This window comes from Puntigrus tetrazona, chromosome 15 (genome assembly GCF_018831695.1).
Source record: "Puntigrus tetrazona isolate hp1 chromosome 15, ASM1883169v1, whole genome shotgun sequence".
Lineage (NCBI taxonomy): Eukaryota > Metazoa > Chordata > Actinopteri > Cypriniformes > Cyprinidae > Puntigrus > Puntigrus tetrazona.
The window spans coordinates 990,206-1,008,495 of NC_056713.1; the positions used below are offsets into that span (position 1 = coordinate 990,206).

The 18,290-nt window shown below is 38.1% G+C and overlaps 1 protein-coding gene across 1 annotated transcript; it reads left to right on the forward strand.

Annotated features, from left to right (window-relative positions):
• Window positions 1–343: 343 nt before the first annotated feature.
• calm3a (calmodulin 3a (phosphorylase kinase, delta)) lies at window positions 344–10,182 on the forward strand. Its single transcript, XM_043259525.1, has 6 exons — window positions 344–516; window positions 3,819–3,849; window positions 5,796–5,939; window positions 6,624–6,730; window positions 7,792–7,927; window positions 8,536–10,182. The coding sequence occupies exons 1-6, from the start codon at window positions 514–516 to the stop codon at window positions 8,562–8,564; spliced, it is 450 nt and encodes a 149-aa protein (XP_043115460.1). The 5' UTR covers window positions 344–513; the 3' UTR covers window positions 8,565–10,182.
• Window positions 10,183–18,290: the final 8,108 nt, after the last annotated feature.

An 18,290-nucleotide genomic window follows, 5' to 3' on the forward strand; every position in this document is an offset into this window, starting at 1 on the left:
TTTATCTTCTCTAATGCACAATTATATTTGTTGCAAAGAAGACAGCATTTTTTGTATCAAATGTATCTATGTTTAGGGTCCAGTTACTAAGACGTGTTTGCGCACATGATTTGAAAATTAGACCTGGACCGATTAGACCTCACTGAAGGCATTGCTGAAAACGGCCGGAGCTGTTCTGTTTCTGCAAAAGGTAGAAAGCATTCACACTCTACTAATAATCACCGAAGTAGGATAAACCACAGCGTGAGGATGTATCTGTGGGTGGCATAGCATCGCCAATTCATCCCCACACTAGCTTGGGAGCGCGGTAATGAGATGAAGCTCGCGCGGAGGGATACGGTGTAAATGAGGCCAGAGCGCAGCCGGTGGCGCATTACTACGCCTCACTCCGTGGCTCGCTCACTCGCGTACACGCACGGGAACAGATCCTGCGTTTATACGTCAACGTTTAAAACACGAACGGCTTTCCGCCGCTGATTTTACACGCGTTTATCGGACGGACCTTGCTTAAGGATGGTAAGTACAGCCTGATGCTTTCGCCGTTTTTTTGTGTCTTATCTAACGTAACGGTTTAGCCGCTTTAGCATCCCAGTCAGACAGTTAGAGAGCTAATAATGATTGCACCAATTATTTAAGCTCCCCTTTAACGCTAATAATGCCAAACGCGTAAAGAGAGCGTGAGGTTCAAAATGCGTCGCAGCAGATCGATATTTTATTTAAACAAAGCGCCAATTAGCCGGCTAGCGCTGTCCAACAGATGCACTCCAACATGTGTTATGCGTATTAAAGGGGAAAGCGCGTGCGATTCGCTGTGAATTAATCTAAAATAGATTTTTTTATTAATGGATAAATGAATAAACCGGGCTAGTTACGTTGCAGCTCAACGCGCTCGCGCTATTGCTCTCGCGCCAGCTGAAGTCTGTCAATCACATGCGCACCAGTTTCTGTATTTGGCTTCTTGAATATTATTTGATGCAAAAAAAAAAAAAAAAAAAACTAGCCGTTTTTGGTCACGGCAGACCCTAGCGGTTGCAAATGCGTGCTTTGCGTCGCGTTACAAATACGCGTGATGCAAATTCACTGACGGTTTTTGAGCGTCTCTCGGACGCATATCACTATCGCAACTTAAGCATTCAACGCGTCGTACGTGTTGCTTTCAGGCAGCGTTTCTGCTCACCTCGGTGTGCGTGAAGGGGGACTGGCTGCTAATTTTACATGGGCTGAGCTCATTGCCTTTAACAGAAGGATAAGTGTGGGCGTGGTGGTGTAAAAATAACCATCAGCAAAGCGTACGCGCTCAAGTTCCTCGTTTCTGGAAGAATCCGTCGCTCATCTCGCGCTGTGCCTCCGTCGTATTCGCTTTGCGCGCACGTTCGCAAAGTTTGCAAACGTCCTGCGGGCACGAGACGGTCTCTCCGTTGCATTTGCATGGGCCGAACCTGCAACACGTAGGGTAGCTGTCGCGCAGGGGTTGTTTAAAAAAAAAATGCGATTCGGCATCGCGCAGCACCAGGACGATCACATAGCTGTATAAGGCATAAATATGAATGGACAGTGAGGTTGCATATTGCAGCAGGCTGAACTGCAGTGACGGATCCCGGTTGTTCCCTTCCCCTTTCTCCCCGCATTGAACCAAATCATAGCTGGTGCAGCAGCAACGCTGACACTGGATCTGCAGTGCAGACCCCCGCTCTCGCTTTATCAAATTGGAATGCAACTCGGAGACTCTTGCCGCATGACAAACATTTGTCCGCTCACGCTCCACTTAATCCACGGTAATTGCTGCAGTCATTGAAATGCGGTAACGGGCTCGAGAAGCGGCGCGCAGAATATGTTAGCCGGAAGCAGCGGAGACGGCAGCCCACCTGCATCCAAACCAGGCATTTAACCATGCGCGTGCATGTGGTCCTGGAGGGCGCGCGCGGGCGCGCACCCGATGTCTCGTACCTCCCGAACGGGGGGCCTAAAGTTAGATCTATCTTCTGTGTCTGGGAGTGATGCTTGTGGTAACTAGATCATTTTCCCGATACGCTGAGATAACAAAAGGCAAATTGGTGCAAATGAACTGTGATTATAATCAACAGAAGTGTAGTTTTTTTTGTTTTTAGAACTGTTTTTTTTAAAGGGTGGTTTTTGCACCGTCTGTTCGTCTCGTTCGGGGAGAACGAACTCGGTTGCATTTTGATATAAAATATCATGTAGTATAACCAAACAAAAAGATTTTAACATTTTCCGTAAACTTTCAATGAGAGTCTGCAGCAAATGTTCAAGACGTTACAGATGTATGCTACCGTGCAAAAGTTTAGAGTTAGAGTTTTTTGAGAAATATAACAGTACTGGGGTAAAAAACATTAATGAGGTGGGGGTTTGAGCAGTAAATCAGCATATTAGAATTAATTTAATGAATGATTTTTTTTTTTTTTTTTTGAAATGGATGCATTTATTTTCGATCAAATAAATGATACCTTGTTCAGCATAAGACTTTCAATCTTACTGACACAACTTTTGAATGGAATTTTTTTTTTTAATTCAGCAACTATCAATAAACCATGAATGTGTAAAAGTGTTTTTAATGTATTATTATTATTATTATTATTATTATTGGTTTTTATTTATTTTATTTATTTAGTCTGACACATGGTTGTCTTCAGAATCTCCTCCATACCCTCTTTTTTTTTTTTTTTTTTTTTTTTTTTTGTGCTTGCCTTTTAATAAAATGAAAACAGTTTACAGGCTGCCACCTCCAGTAGTCATAAAGACTTATTTAGAGTTCTGTCATGGAAACTAGCATGTATAAAGCAGCATTAATCTATTTAATTGTCGAGACATTATCATGCGCATCTCGTAAGAAAAGCCAGTTCTGTGATTAGTAGCAAATCTCCATCACGTGCTTTCGGATGAAGCAGCATTGACTACACAGAGACGTTTTTTTTTACCAACAAGCTATTGATAATTAAATTGAAGATATCGTTCAGCGATTATGAAAGCTGTTTGTGTAGCTTGTCACTGAACTATGGCTCTGTATAGTAAATGCTGCTCAATCTGAAAGCATGAAAATTACATTCAACGTTTTTACTAGGGATGGGCATTTTCCAAAAATTAATGCATTCGAATATTTTGGCTAATAAGAAACATATTAGTTTATTTAAATGAGGTTTAAGGTCATAATGTCAGTCAAGTGTTAGTAAAGATAGTGAGATAGTTTGGCCTCTTACACAGAATAAGGCACACAATATTTCATAGTATTAAGCAGTGATAGTCTCGATTAGCATTGTACTTGAATACAAATATAAATACAACTTAGATAAACCGTATATTGTCTAAGACCTGATGAGCCAAACGTGTTAAAGCTAAAGTCATGGCCTCGTATGTGGATGAGTCAGATCCATGTCCGCCGTTTCCTTATGGATCATTTTACACCCTGTCCATTTTTAAGCTCCAAGCTTTCTGAATCACCCGCCTTTGAATACACGGGAGCACGTTCTGCTGCCTCTTCTCAGAAAAGACACAGCTGAATCACGCCAAGTGAATCACGTGTGCGGACGAGTCCTCTCTTCTATAATAATTGAATAATGAACTCCGTGTCAGAGGAAAGCGCAATCATTTTAAGTATGTCGCATTCATGACCCCCTAAGTGGCACTGTCTAATTATAACTGCTGTGGATATTTTTGAAGGGGTATTTTTATGCATGTCCTTCATTATACTCATTTAGTCAGAGGTGTGTGTGTGTGTGTGTGAGCACTGCAAAACTGGAGCTTTTCTGATAGTGATGTGGCACTGAGCTGATTGACTTCCTTTTTTTTTTTTTCTGATACAGGCAGATCAGCTGACCGAGGAACAGATTGCTGGTGAGTGAACTCTGACAGTCAGCTTCAGAAAGGCCACTAAAGCACATTACATCATCAGTGCAGAGACGTGCACGCACCATATTCCAACCTCAAGAGCATGTTAAGGCTCAAAGCAGTCTCATCAAGTATGGGCTGACAGACTAATTGCCTCTCGTATTTCTTGAGATTTTGCTGTCAAATAACAGTGGCTGAAAAAATGGTCTCGCATCATCGTTCTTGTCCAAAGGGCCAGGACCCGATAGGGGATCTTAGTGCACTTCCAAGGGGGCTGCAGTATGGTATTTTATTTAATTTCCCTCAGCAAGTGTAATTTGTATTTTAATTCTGGATATGAGAATTTCAAAAGTGCGAAAATGTCTTGGTATGTGGAGGTTATGTAATTCTCCGCTTTAATGCTGAGGCGAAGTGCTAAACAACACAGCGGTTGTGATTGGCTCACTATCATGCTATTTTCACACTTTATTGACACTTTTTTTTTTTACACTAAGGCCAGGACTAGGGATAAGTTAAATTTAAGATATTTAATCGGCTTTTAAAAAAAAAAAAAAAAATGCTTTAGAAGAAAACGTGTGCTTCTTGAGACAGAACAGTGGAACTGACATTTTAAGATAAATCAGAGCAATATATTTTCAGTTGAGACAGCTCAAACCTGCATTTTAGTCTGGGACTAGCCTTAAGCCATGTCTGTGAAACCAGGGGAAAGTGCCCAGATGACCTACTTCACAGAATGTGAAAGAAAGGTTACTTGACTTTTTTTTTTTTTTGTACACACATGCAAGGGTGCACACACTGCCCCATTTTTGTTTTTAGTTTAAAAGGTAGAAGGAACTTTTCATACACTAGAGCACCTGTAAGAGAAATGGAAGTATACTTTGAGATTTAGGGTTAGTACATGGATTTTTGTCCTACGAGGCAATGCACTGTAGTCTTGACCTAACATTTCCAGGTAATTAGTCATACAGGAAGTAATATCAACTGCACCTTGTTTTATTTTTAAATGTCTCATTTCCATCCACTACCACATTTTCACACAGTGGCCTATTTTTAAAATAAGTCTTAGTGCTGTCAAACAATTAATTGCAATAAATTGCATCTGAAATAAGTTTTTGCTAACATAATGTGTGTGTACATGTAAATGAATATTAGGTTTATATATTAAATGTTTGTATATGTTATTTATTTGAATAGAAATGTGCATGTAAAGACATTTGAAATACTTGTGCTGTATCTCTTTATATATACACACGTGTATAAAAAATATTTTGGAAAGCAATTTAAAAACTAGGCATGTAATGATTCACTCAAGTCACTAAGATACGGTTTACAACACTGATTTCACAATACAATTTAACAAATTGAAATAAAAAAAAATAATTAAAGTTTAGTTTTGTTAACCAAAATTATGCACAATTCTTTGCAAAGTTTTAAAGGGGTCATATGATCTTGCTAAAACGAACATTATTTTGTGCGTTTGGTGTGGTGTAGTGTTTTAAGTTTAATACATTGTTTCTCGTCTAAGCCCGCCTTCCAAAGACGGGTTGATTTGTACAAAGATCATTGTTCAAAAAAAAGCGAGGGGTGCTCTTATTGGCCAGCTATCCAGTGTGTTGTGATTGGCTGGATACCTCAAGCATCAAAATGGTCAAAATGTTATGCACTTATAACACAGTGCTGCGCCCCGGCGCTAATATACCAAAAGAATAACACATTACAAGCAAGGCATTTGTTGCATCCAGTGGAGACATAATTACTGATTATCATGACTTAGTACTGTCTTTTTACGTGTTGCATTGCATCACTCATGGCGTGTAAACGTAACGCCATGTCTACATTCATGATCAGAGAAACGACAAGCTATTTACTGCAAATGTAGTACCAACCTTGTAGTAGTTAAGAGTGGTTTAGACTTCAAAATACGGTACTTACATGTTTTTAATTCCAAACAGAGTTCAAGGAGGCGTTCTCACTCTTCGACAAAGATGGCGATGGCACCATCACCACCAAAGAGCTGGGCACAGTCATGCGTTCATTGGGTCAGAACCCCACCGAGGCAGAGCTCCAGGATATGATCAACGAGGTAGATGCTGATGGTAAGATCACAAACCTTTCTAACCTTGCACAGTCCTGCTGTCTTCTCTGTTTGTTACTATAAGTGCATTATTTTAGTTGGGTAAAGTTATGTGGCTTCTTATGTCCAATCCATCTCAAGGAGGCCCACTATACTGCAGACTTTAGGTCCAGTCATAATTAAACACACCTGGACCAGCTAATGAGGGTTTTCAGGATTTCTGGAAACTTCCTGAAGCAACATTCTGACTAACATTGGCCCTCTAGGAGCAGGATTGGACACTCCCACCCTAGATCGAGCTGTTATTAAGTGTCTTTCTCAGTGGGGCAGATTGGCAAAGATCACACTGTATCCAAAGTGTTGAGATGCTTGGTCTCATCTTCTGTCAGCATGCTCCTAGAGAGCCGTTCTTGGACCTCCTGATACATATTACACATAAAAATGGCAATTTACTGGAAGCTACAGGCATCCTTTGAGAATCAGGGTTTTGCAGTCTTATGAGGCCAGCAGGTAACAAAGTTCTGTATAGAAGTTGTAAGACTTCTAGAACGAGCACTTCTAGAAGATCTTGAGACAAGCTTGCAAAGGTTGAAGCTTTGAAAGATGGTGAAGTCTGCTGCCTCATGCAGATGCACTGGTGGAAGTTTTTTTTTTTTACTTTTCGCTTAATCTTGTGGTAAATGGCAACAACATGGTCTATCCACAGGCAACGGAACTATAGATTTCCCAGAGTTCCTAACCATGATGGCACGGAAAATGAAGGACACGGACAGTGAAGAGGAAATCCGAGAAGCTTTCAGAGTCTTTGACAAGGTGAGGAAATGTCACCGTTAACCGCAGCTGCTATGAACTTGAAACCTGATGAAGCGCTGCACTGATTCATGAAACTTAATCTTGAAGAATCTTAATGAAAGTTCAGGGTTGCTGCTGTTGAACACAAGAACACTTCTAACTCGCTTCTCAGAAGTCAGGTGAACCAAAACCAGCTGAAACATACAAGGCATCCACAAATCGTCAGTCAACTAGTCATCCAGGCAACCCGCTGACTAGCTTTGAAACCACATCGCTGCTGTGAAGCGTTTACGTAAGAACTGCGCAGGTGTGTTTTCCAGACAGTGGGTGAGATTATTCACCATGTGGGCACAGGCTGCAGCGGGCCGCTGGCGTAAGAGAGTGCTTGAAACAGATGGAGTTGGTTTTGGGTTTTCTTGATTGCTTCTCCACTTGCTTTGAACTCGGGACGAATTGTTTGTTAGTCAGATATTTGGACACAAAATAAATGAAAACCCATCGATATATTGTATAAATCTGTGCTCTCAAACTCAACTCCTGGAGGGCCACAGCTCTGCAGAGCGAACCAGCTCCAGCTCACACTTGGAACACTTTCTGGCATTATAAAGATCTTGATTCGCTGGATCAGATGTCTGATTAGTGTTGGAGCTAAACTATGTAGAGCTGTGGCCCTCCAGGAGGTGAGTTTGTGTGGGTGTGGTCTAAAGATCCGCCTTTGGCTACCAGAAATTGCTTACCCTATGTTAACATTTGAAATCACCAAAACAAACAGTGACAAAATACTAGAGAACTCATTATAATCAAGGATACCGTCTACACTAGATGGGCCGCAGTGCGTTCTATTCATGACATAGACAAATTTGAAATGATTTTCAACGTTTCCTTTTTTCCAATCTAGTGTAGACAGACTTTAGCTGTTGCGGCACAACAGCATAAAGCTGCACAGCTGTTTAACTGTTAATATAACTAATATGCTCATTACAATCATAATAGTTCCACACATTTGTGTACGTCTGAAAACTCAGGCATCACTACATTAAAAAAAACTCATCAAGGTATTGTGCATAACACTCTCTTTTCAGGATGGAAACGGCTACATCAGCGCAGCCGAGCTCCGTCACGTCATGACCAACCTGGGCGAGAAGTTAACAGACGAGGAAGTGGATGAGATGATCCGAGAGGCAGATATCGATGGAGACGGTCAGGTGAACTATGAAGGTGAGCTGCTGTTTCATTCATTTAAAAAAGCTGTGATCCACAATGAGTTTATTTAGATTTCCAATAGTGAGGTTAGAGGCTGATTATTTGTCGTTTAAATCAATTTTTAATTGCAGAAGATGCTTTGACTTGCATTTATTCTTTACGCCTGCATTGAATGTTTAACACTTCAGTTCTAGACCGTGATAGTGTAATGAAATGCAGTGACGGTACATGGGTGATATCTAAAAATAGAAGGGACTTGTGCCTGATAATTAATGGTGTTTGGTAGTTCAAGCATCAGACACGCATCCTTTTTATTATTGCTATTTTGTTATCCTATATATTTTTGCACTCATTAAAAAACTTAACTAATGCTTGAATTCGGCAAGATATTGCATGGAAAGTGACCGTTAAGTCATTTATAATGTTACAAAAGACGTCATTTTCAAATGTTTTTCTTATGAACTTTGTATTTATCAAAGGATCACAATTCAAAAATATATAAAACAGTGTTACTGATTTTAACATTGATAACTTTATGTAAATATGATAGTTAAAATATACATACTTTCTTTTTATACATCAGGAATCATTTGATTACTGTTTTGGTTTTTTTGTCTTCACAGAGTTTGTCCAGATGATGACCGCAAAGTGAAGGATTGTCATATCCTATATCTTTCTCTTACATTGCTTGTCCTACTAAGATCACTCTGTCTTTAAAAAGAAAAAAAAAATATCCAAAGTTTACTACAGAGAGCATTTAGAATGTCAAATTCTGTGATCTCTTACCAAAAACAATTAATCAAATTTCAAAACCAATTGGTGAAAAATGCTAGCAGAATTAATCCCAGCAGAAGTGAATGGACCAAGCATAACTGCATGAGCCCTTTTGGAGCAAACGTCTCCAGACCTGACAAATATTTTGAGGACAGGACGTCACTTTAGTCGCACACGAGTTGAAGTCCATGCCTAATATGGCAGTGTTTAAATGCAGAGAACATCTCCTTTCATGAGTGTTCTTCACATCGCTTAAAATAATAATAAAAAAATATATATAATAATAATAATAATGATGATGATGATAATAATAAATTATAATAATGCTAAAACATTGTGGTAAGTAGTCCAGGGTCACAGTGCTGCCTTCAATACAAACTGAGCAAAAACAACTGCGTGTGACCCCCGTGGTGAAGTCATGCTTTTGCGTATTGCCTTCTCCTGTTAACGACTCCAAACAGAACAAAAACTGGATGTTTATGAAGACGTACATATTGTAAAAACCCGACGTCATGCTCATACTGTATAAATGCGGCGTACGACTCGAAAAGAGCGTCTATGAGGCATATACTCGGAGCCAGTGGTTTCCGTCAGCTGGTTTAAACCTCGACGTTAATGTGGGTTTTGTCTCCGATGGCTTCAAACTTTTTGTGGGAGCGCGGAAATGCAAAGTATGTACAGCAGGATGGAGATGTGACGAGAGTATGGCAAATAGCATAACTGTAAAATATAATAGCTACACAGGTAATCACAATGCTATCAGTGTTATGCTTTATAAGTGTACCGTTCTCCAATATTAACGTCTGGTAAAACTTTGCATTGCCTATTGTTATTCTAGTTAGGTCTGTGACTTTTGTTTGATCCACGGTCTTGAAATGTGCCATAATACTCGTAAGCCTCAACTTTCTTGCAAGAGATCTTGTAGTCAAATAAGAAGTATGTTATCAATCTATGAATATACACACAAATATCTCTCTCTCTCTCTCTCTCTCTCTCTCTCTCTCTATACATATATAAATATATTTGCACTTTGGTGTAGATTATACATTGAACCACAGAAGAGAAACCTGCTGCTGCTTTACGGCTCATTTGTCTCTTGCTCTCGTGGGTTTGTCAGAACCTCTTGTTGTCAAATGCTCCAAATTTCATTCGCGCTCCGCTTGCAAGACGAGATAAAGTGAAAACTGTCGATTGCCGGTTATTTTGAGGGGAGAAAAGACGGCGCATCGAATTATGTTGCCAGTAAGACTATGAAGGGCTTGCTATTGGTCTAATAATTGAGTAATTTATTTGTTTTCTAGCTGAGATGCATTACTCCTCCGGGAAGAGCTTTACATGGCGTGTCTCGCTCTGTTTCGGAATGTTTGGACGGTTTTGCGTTGGCAGAGTTTGAAATTGAGCGACCGGACTCGTAATACTAAACACGCGAAACCTGTATGGATAATATGTGAAATATGTATCAGTGTTTTCCAATAAAAAATAAATGTATACGTTTATGCATACGCGTCTGTGTCGCTGTTCCTGTTGTCACATGCAACCGTGACTTGTTAGGTTTTGTCATTAGCTCCAAGCTAATCTGCTCACCCACCCGAGAGCTCTCCAGCCGACGAAGAACTATATTTGGGAACTCTTAGGATTGTGTTGGATGAGGCTGTAATCTGGGGATTAAACGGGGACGTACCTTCTTTTCCCTTTTGCAGAAGTCATCCAGTACAGAGCGATTTGCCTTTTTTAATTACGTGCCGAGGAGTTCGCCAAGGACACTCGGTGTGAGAATAATTTGTTAAATTGTAAATTCATTTTAAATGCATATTAGACGATTTAAGAGTTCATGAAGCAAACGTTACACTACATTTGGAAAGTTATAGTTAAAATGGCCTGGGGCTCAATAATAAAACGAATGTCTAGACGTGAGTACTAGTTAATAAAATATTTTAAAAATATGTGTATATATATATATATATATATATATATATATATATATATATATATATATATATATATATATATATATATATATATATATATATATATATAAGGTTTTATTTGTGCCTATGGTTTCAAAAAGAATCTTTAACATCCGTGGAACATTTACTCAAAAGGTTCTTTATAGTGATTGGAAAAGGTGTTTACGTTCTTTACACTGAGGAAAAATGGATCATTTGAAAACCGGGTTCAAAAAATTAACATTGCAGTTCAAAAACAAACTTTGGAGTTTATTAGTTAGTGTTTATGTATCTGTGTATATTACTTATTCTTAGTCCTGCTTCCTGTATAGTAAATTACAAACTAAGACACGTAAATTATTGGTTAAAAATTGGAACCTTGGAACGTTCAGCTTCTAAAATTATTACATAAAATTGTTTTAATAATTATTTTAATTCATCAAATAGTGTTGTCGATGATGGAATTGAACAGGTCGAAGCTCCCTTGATGTGATTGGGAGTTAAATACAAGCTTGGGCAGTTGATGGCGCCATTGTGTTACTTGTTTCGGTAATTTGTCAATATATTTCGTTTTAGTTTTTATTGTGTCAGTATTACTCCGTCATTATCAAATAAAAATATTATTTTAAACTGGATATTTTTTTTCACTCTGAATGTTTTAATAATAACAACAATAATAATAATGTTAATAATAATAACATAAGAAGGTATCAGAATAGTTTAAAAGGCACTTCTCGGATTTCTATTTTTCCGTCTTGTGTTTGCGTCGTTTGCTAAGGTAAGCGTTACTGTTATTTTTACTTGGTAACGATCTGAACAAATATTAAACCCCAGGTATTATCCTCAGGCAGTGTAAGTTTAAGCCTAGTTTATCATTACTTTTTTTTTTTTTTTTTTTTTTTTTTTTTTTTTATTAACTTGTCAGCGATACGATATTTCGCAGCAGCTTAGATTGTGTTACCTAAAGAATAACAGAGATTTGTATATGTCCAGATCTACGCAGCACTGTGTACAACTGCTGCCTTTAGTATACACGTGGTTTTAAACAATTTATCCTGATATATAATATACAACTGTGAAACTACATCTTTAAGATAAAACAATGCCGTTTGTTTACGGTTGAACTTTGGCAACATTAGCAAATTGCAGTTAGTGAGAGATGCTAGGCTAGTCCGCTATCATACCCAAGCGTAATGGAAAAATAGCAGGGATGGTTGTTTGATGTTAATCGAAAGCACTCCCACTGTGACCTGTGGAAAATGTTTGTGTGGTCTACACACAGCGTTGAAGCACACGTGTATTTATTGATCCACTGTCAAATGGAGGAGAAAATAGTCTGGTTTCTTTCTTCCTCCTTCCCCCTGCTATCCCACTGCGTCTATTGATTGTAAACGAGGAAAGGCTTCTGTGGCCATACGCGCTCATATTAGCATGAGTGCTTGTACACGTCGTCCAGCCTCAACCCTTTTTTTAAATTCAACCTCAAATGCATATGGCAAGATACGTAAAACTACTGTTCTGTGATATTTTTCTAGCAGTGATTTGGCTAATTACTGACATGTATCGCATGTGGCGATTTTCTGAGGTAAAGCAGACTCTAAGATAACCATGACGAAAGGCTGGAATACATTATATGACCCATTAAAACTAGCACATAAAACAAAAGTGTTATCTTTGTCCATCATACACAACAATTTCTGAAAATTGCAGACTTTTTTTTTTTTTTTTTGCAGGCTCGGTTTGCTGGCGTCTGCTCATTTAAACTGTAAAACCAGGGCAAAATCTGGACAAAAGTGTGATTCCGATTAGGTAAGTTTCTGTGACTTTCACTTCAAGCTTCAAGGGCCACAAACCCTTGAAAATAGACAGCATTTCTGTGGAGAGCGCAGCGGCCATATTGTATGGCGACTCTCGGTCTGAACATAGCTTAAAAAGTAAGCCACCTTCTTTCGTCTTTTTTTGCGGTAGCTCTATATTTCTATGTAATATGGCTCATTTGGTAAGAGGTTGAACAAAAATACATCTTCAGGTAAGTTACTAAATTAAAAAGTTCTGTTTAACAGGTGAGCGTGTTGATATCATTGCTATGTATATAATTGCCAGTTGCTATTTAATATATGCTTGTCCTTATTTAAAAGTTAGACTTAATGCTGACTGGAACCAATCATTATTTTGAACCGCTTCTTTTTTAATGAACTGGATGAGCTAGTACACCAAATTAGACTGAATCATTTAAAACGGTTTGCTGTTTGAGTTCTCATTTAGCCTGTTAACTTGTTCAATCTATAAGCTATAATTTGCTCAGTCAAAACTATTTTTTGGACATGTCTGACAGTCACTATGACTTGATATCTCAGCTGGAGGCTAATTATTTTAGATGTAACCAGCTTTTCAGAGCATGAGAAGATAAAAATGATAGTATAACAAATAATTTGTAGCATACTAGACATATATTAATGATTCGTCTTGATGAGAATTTGATCCAGCTCATGTAACAGCGAATAAACCGGTTCGTTGTAAAAGAATCAGACAACCTTTCATTAATGCTGTCAACAATGGAGCTGCTTTTGTCAGGAGGCGTATTTCTTTGCACAAAATAACAGTGCTGAAAGTGGATTGGCAAATCATTGTTTTAAGTGTTAAAGGGACCGTCTAAATTAAACCACCTGAAGTAAAGCTTCTGTCATCGTTTACACACCTACATGTTGTTCCAAACCTGTATGGCATTTTTTTTCCGTGTAACGCAAAAGATATTTTGAATAGTTTTGTTGAACAGTTTCGGTTCCCTTCGGCTTCTATTATGTTTGTTAGTCCATAGATTGTAAGTCAAAGGGAACTGAAACTGGTAACCCACTATTTTCAAAATACCTTCTTTTACAAGTTTGTAATCAATCAATCAATCAATCATTTTTATTTATATAGACACTGTACAGTATAAGGTAGAAGAATACATTGACAGGGATGTATAATGACGAGAAGGTAATTCATTTTTAACAGAAGTAAAACTTTTTGCATGGACTATCCTTTTAACTCTTAAAGGAACACGCCACTTTTTTGGGAAACCATTCAACCAAGTAAGCAACTAAAATGAATGCCTTTCCCAGAGAGATATGTACAGTGAGAAATGACTGGTTCCCAAAGTAAAATGTGGTGGTTACCTGAACCAATCATGCACTCTTGGTAATCATTTGTTGACCTTTATTAGCTTCATGGTATCAAGATGAATGAATCTTTTTGAATCCTCTTTTATTAGCATACCTCCATCTTTGCTAATGGATTGCTGTTTCAATTGCAATTTCCCTTTCATTAGACACCTTTACTGTGTGTCGAATCAAGAGATTCTGACTCAGGCAGACAGGTCATAGACTCCATGGGAGATTAGGGGTAGATATATGAGTTCGAGTGTTACCAAGAGTGTTTTGGTAAAATTGTGAAATCTAGATGCCTGACCATATCTGCTTAAAGAATCAAATCTTCTAATCTTATTTTGAGCTCTGCCATGGGACCAAGATGGGAGTCTGCTCAGTCCTTAGTTGTTTTTAGCGAGTCTTTTGTGGCTTTGGCTTTTGACTTAAGGTCACTGACCGCCACCGAACGTTCAAGGGGCAGCTCCGACAGTGACCCTGTGGAGTTTTTTGGCTTAGTGCTTGCCCCAAGTAATATAGCATGCACTCCTCTCACCGTGTCAGAGTGGGTATTTCCGCATAGCCACCACTAGAGGATGCAGTGTGAGTTCCTTTGAAAGGGAACATCTTAGTTAACATGGTACAATGAGAGGGAATGAAATGTTCCTCTGGTGTCCTTTTATGGTCGCACAGGTAGTATCGTCATAGCCTGTCACTAGCCTGTCACTGGCCAATGTTATTGTTGTGTTTAGACGTGTTTCAGACACTGGTCACTCTGGAGGCTTTGCCCATAGCAACTGCTAGAGGATGCAACATCTCGTTCCATCTCGAGGAACCATAGATGGCAACAAGAGATGAGTGAGTCAGCAGTAATGCCTTATATTCAATGAGACAGAAACAGGGTTGTAAACAAGTTATTTTTACATTCAACATTTATAAGACCCAGCCAGCAAATGCACTGAGCAGCGCTATCATCAGAGCGGACATCCAAACTAATGTTTATTGTGGATATGAGATTGAGCTGAAGAATGTATCAGATGCAGGTAATAATGCACACTTAATTGGCCATTATTGCATTATTACTGAGTATTGCACAACAGCTAACTTGGAAAGGAATTAGTTAAGCTTTAATAGATTTTAAATATGGAGATGAGACGGTAAATACAGACTGCTGTCACTGCTGTTGAAATGTTAACAGAGTTTGATTCATGACTCTCTAAAAGGACAAACATCTGCTGTGTGCCTGACGTCAAATAGCATCTCACTTCCAATCAAACATGCACTGCCCACATAATCATAAATCCCAGTCTGATGTCAGACTCATCGCTCCCCTTTTCTGTGGGAAACTGAAAATGGTGCAGTAGTGAAGCACACAATAGGATCATGCGTGCTTTTAATCTTTGGGTTAGTAGGTTAAAATCTGGTACGTATAATAATGCTGAGAATGTGAGATAGATTCCCAAAAACATTTGACTCATTTGCATACATCACTTCAGCATTGCAATCATTGGTTTCCACATCTGTGTTACTTTATGTGTTTTGAGACGATGCTACTTGGGCTGAAAAAAACGTAAAATAAAAATAATATATATATATATATATATATATATATATATATATATATATATATATATATATAATCTATATATATATATAATATTATTGCTAAAATAATATAATCTTAGTGAACTAATAGGAAATTGTCAAATACAAAATCTGTGCTATCATGAAAATATTATATGAACATTTGCGGCTGTCGCTATGGGAAACAAGAATATAACAGTTTTAGAATTTTAAAAAAATTGCTATTCTTCTTTTTTTTCTAATAATCTAAAAGCCCCTGCATGTGATATGCTGCCATTTACAATCAAACAATAATACATTTGTTTAACGTACGTTGCTGGTCTGAATGATCGATCTGAATTGTGTTGATTTTTTTTTCCCCATCTATAAATAATTTACGGCAGGCAGTCAGGTTTGTGCACATAAATGGCCATGGGGTGTCAGCGTGATATCAAAATCTAATTTATTTAAATGTTCCTGCTCTTATTGTCAATCACTCATTAATGGAAAAAAAATGTCTTTTGTTAAAAATGCAATGGCATGCTTCTGCTCTGAAACAAATACCTCTCTCTTCATAAATGCCTATTTATTTTCTCTTCCGTTCTCCTGGCTCACATTTCACCATCCATCCAGCTGCCAGTTAATAAAGTTAGTTTCAATATGAAATGCATCACATTGCAGAAGAACATTGTTTTGCGAATGTCAGTAGGGTTAGAGTTTAGAGTTGTGTTTTTGAGGTTGTAGGGGCTCACTGAGTCACAGTTTAGTACAGTGCTATTCATGCTAGCTGTAACTGTAAAAAAGGCTAATAAATAACTGCATCCTAATTCCAGAATTACAAAAAACATACTTCCCATAATTTGTCTTATTATGTATAATGAGATTTGTTTTCTGCTACCAAGAGTCTCAGGTGCATGGACACGAACGTTACAAAATTTTCTTTATTAAATTTTCTAATCATCATTTTCGAATCATTTTCTAACGAATCTTTTAAAAGTATTTAAAAGGACCAGTACTTCTATCACTGTTCACAAACAGGATAATGCCATAGTCATAATACTATAGCCATGTTGTCAATATAACAATGATTTCCTGATGTGAACAATGGCCAGAGCTAGGTAGTAATTAATTACATGTAATTTGGATTACATAATCAAATTCCAAAAATTAAGTATGTGTATTTAGGTTAAATTAGATTTTAGAATCTTCAAAATCAGACTACAGTTTTTTATTTTATTGGTTAGGCCTTCATGTTTACATATTATTCACACAATAGCAATAAATTATTTAGAGTTTATCGATTCTCCCCAGTTCGTCTTTTCCATCTTGTAAATGCTTCTTTCTAAAATACCACTTATACACTTAGAAAGTCTTGTGGCTGCACAGCATTCGACCTCTGGATTTACAAAAATCATTTTATGGCTTGTTTTTTCAGCATTTTAATATTACTTCAACTACTGATAAATTCAACTATAATAATAATTATTATTGTTGTCTTTTTATTATTATTATTATTTAAGTTTAAATATGTAAGTTAAATAATTAGTTTAGTTTGTTTTATTTCGAAGGTTGTTATTTTACAATTATTTATTTTAATTTACATTTTTGATTTAATAAATCACAAGTCGCGACCCTCCGCAGACCTGCGGGTTTTTTTAATAAAAAATCTATACACGCATTATAGTACTATGTTTCTGTATAATGTATTTGGACTGCTGTAATTAAGCATTAAAGTATACAGTATCACGGTGCACATAATTCGATTGCATATACACGCTTCGTCCACAAACGTTTGAATGACTGAGGACACAGATGTTCTCCCAGCTTAGAGCTCCACCTTTTCACTCACCTCAGCCATTGTAAGGTCATAACTGAGAACACAATCCTTTATTTAATCAGAAATGCGCCTACGTCCTTAGCCTCTTTCTCTGTTTCGCTTTACAACTCTTCCACCTCACCTTCTTACTCTTTGTCCTCCCGGCTGTTGACCCTGTTCGTTTCCTTTTTCGTTCTCCCGTTGTTCGAAATGATGCTCTGTCAATATATATTTTTCAAATGAAGCCTCATGACACCTGAGCTATTTTAGAGAACCGGTTGACCACTGGTTGAACTGACGCTTTACATTTCCTCTTCATTAGCGAAATTCAATATTTACCTGTGTGGTTCGTCAATCCGGGACGCATTTACCGAAAGCGAAAAAAATTGCTTTGTTGAAGTTGTTTCGAGAAAATCAACCTAACTCTTAGAAACGTGCACCAAAGTGAATGATGACAATTCGAAACGTGCTGTCACCACGTTTGCCACAAAGATCGGTTCTTGATTGCATAGCGTTATGTTCCTTAGCTCAATTTCCATTAACTTTAACTTTAATTCATCGCCAGTTGATTGTGAAGTACTTAATGACACCCGAGCCGCTTCTTCAAATGAATGAGTGTTAACAACAGGCCGTCTGTTGAGAGTTGCACTGAAGTGCCCATTCATTACAGAGAGGGACTGCGGACGCAGGACGGCGGCCCACATCTGTCACGCTATATACACTAGCTGAAGCATTGCGGCATTACAATAGCCTGGATCAACAGCACAGAGCAAACACACATTTGCCCTCATGAACAGACAATGCCAAAACGCCCCTGACGGTCGATCACGTGACGAAACTAGCGCATGCGTGTTTATTTGAAAAAAACGATCAAAAGTGACTTTTTAATTTCTTGATTGTTTTATTGCGAGCGATTCGCTGGTTCATTAGTAGCCGTTATCAGAATAGCTGTGCTACGACTCGTACGGCATTGTTTGGTCCCTTGTCTGCTTTTAATAATGAACTTACTCAGATTTAGCAAACCGGTTCGAGTGAATGTTTTACCTTGACATCAAATTTATGATCGTGTGGAATTCTATTCAAAAGACCGGATTCCGTTCATAGAAATTCATAAATCACATGTAAATTTGACACCTTTTGTGAGTTTGCAGCAC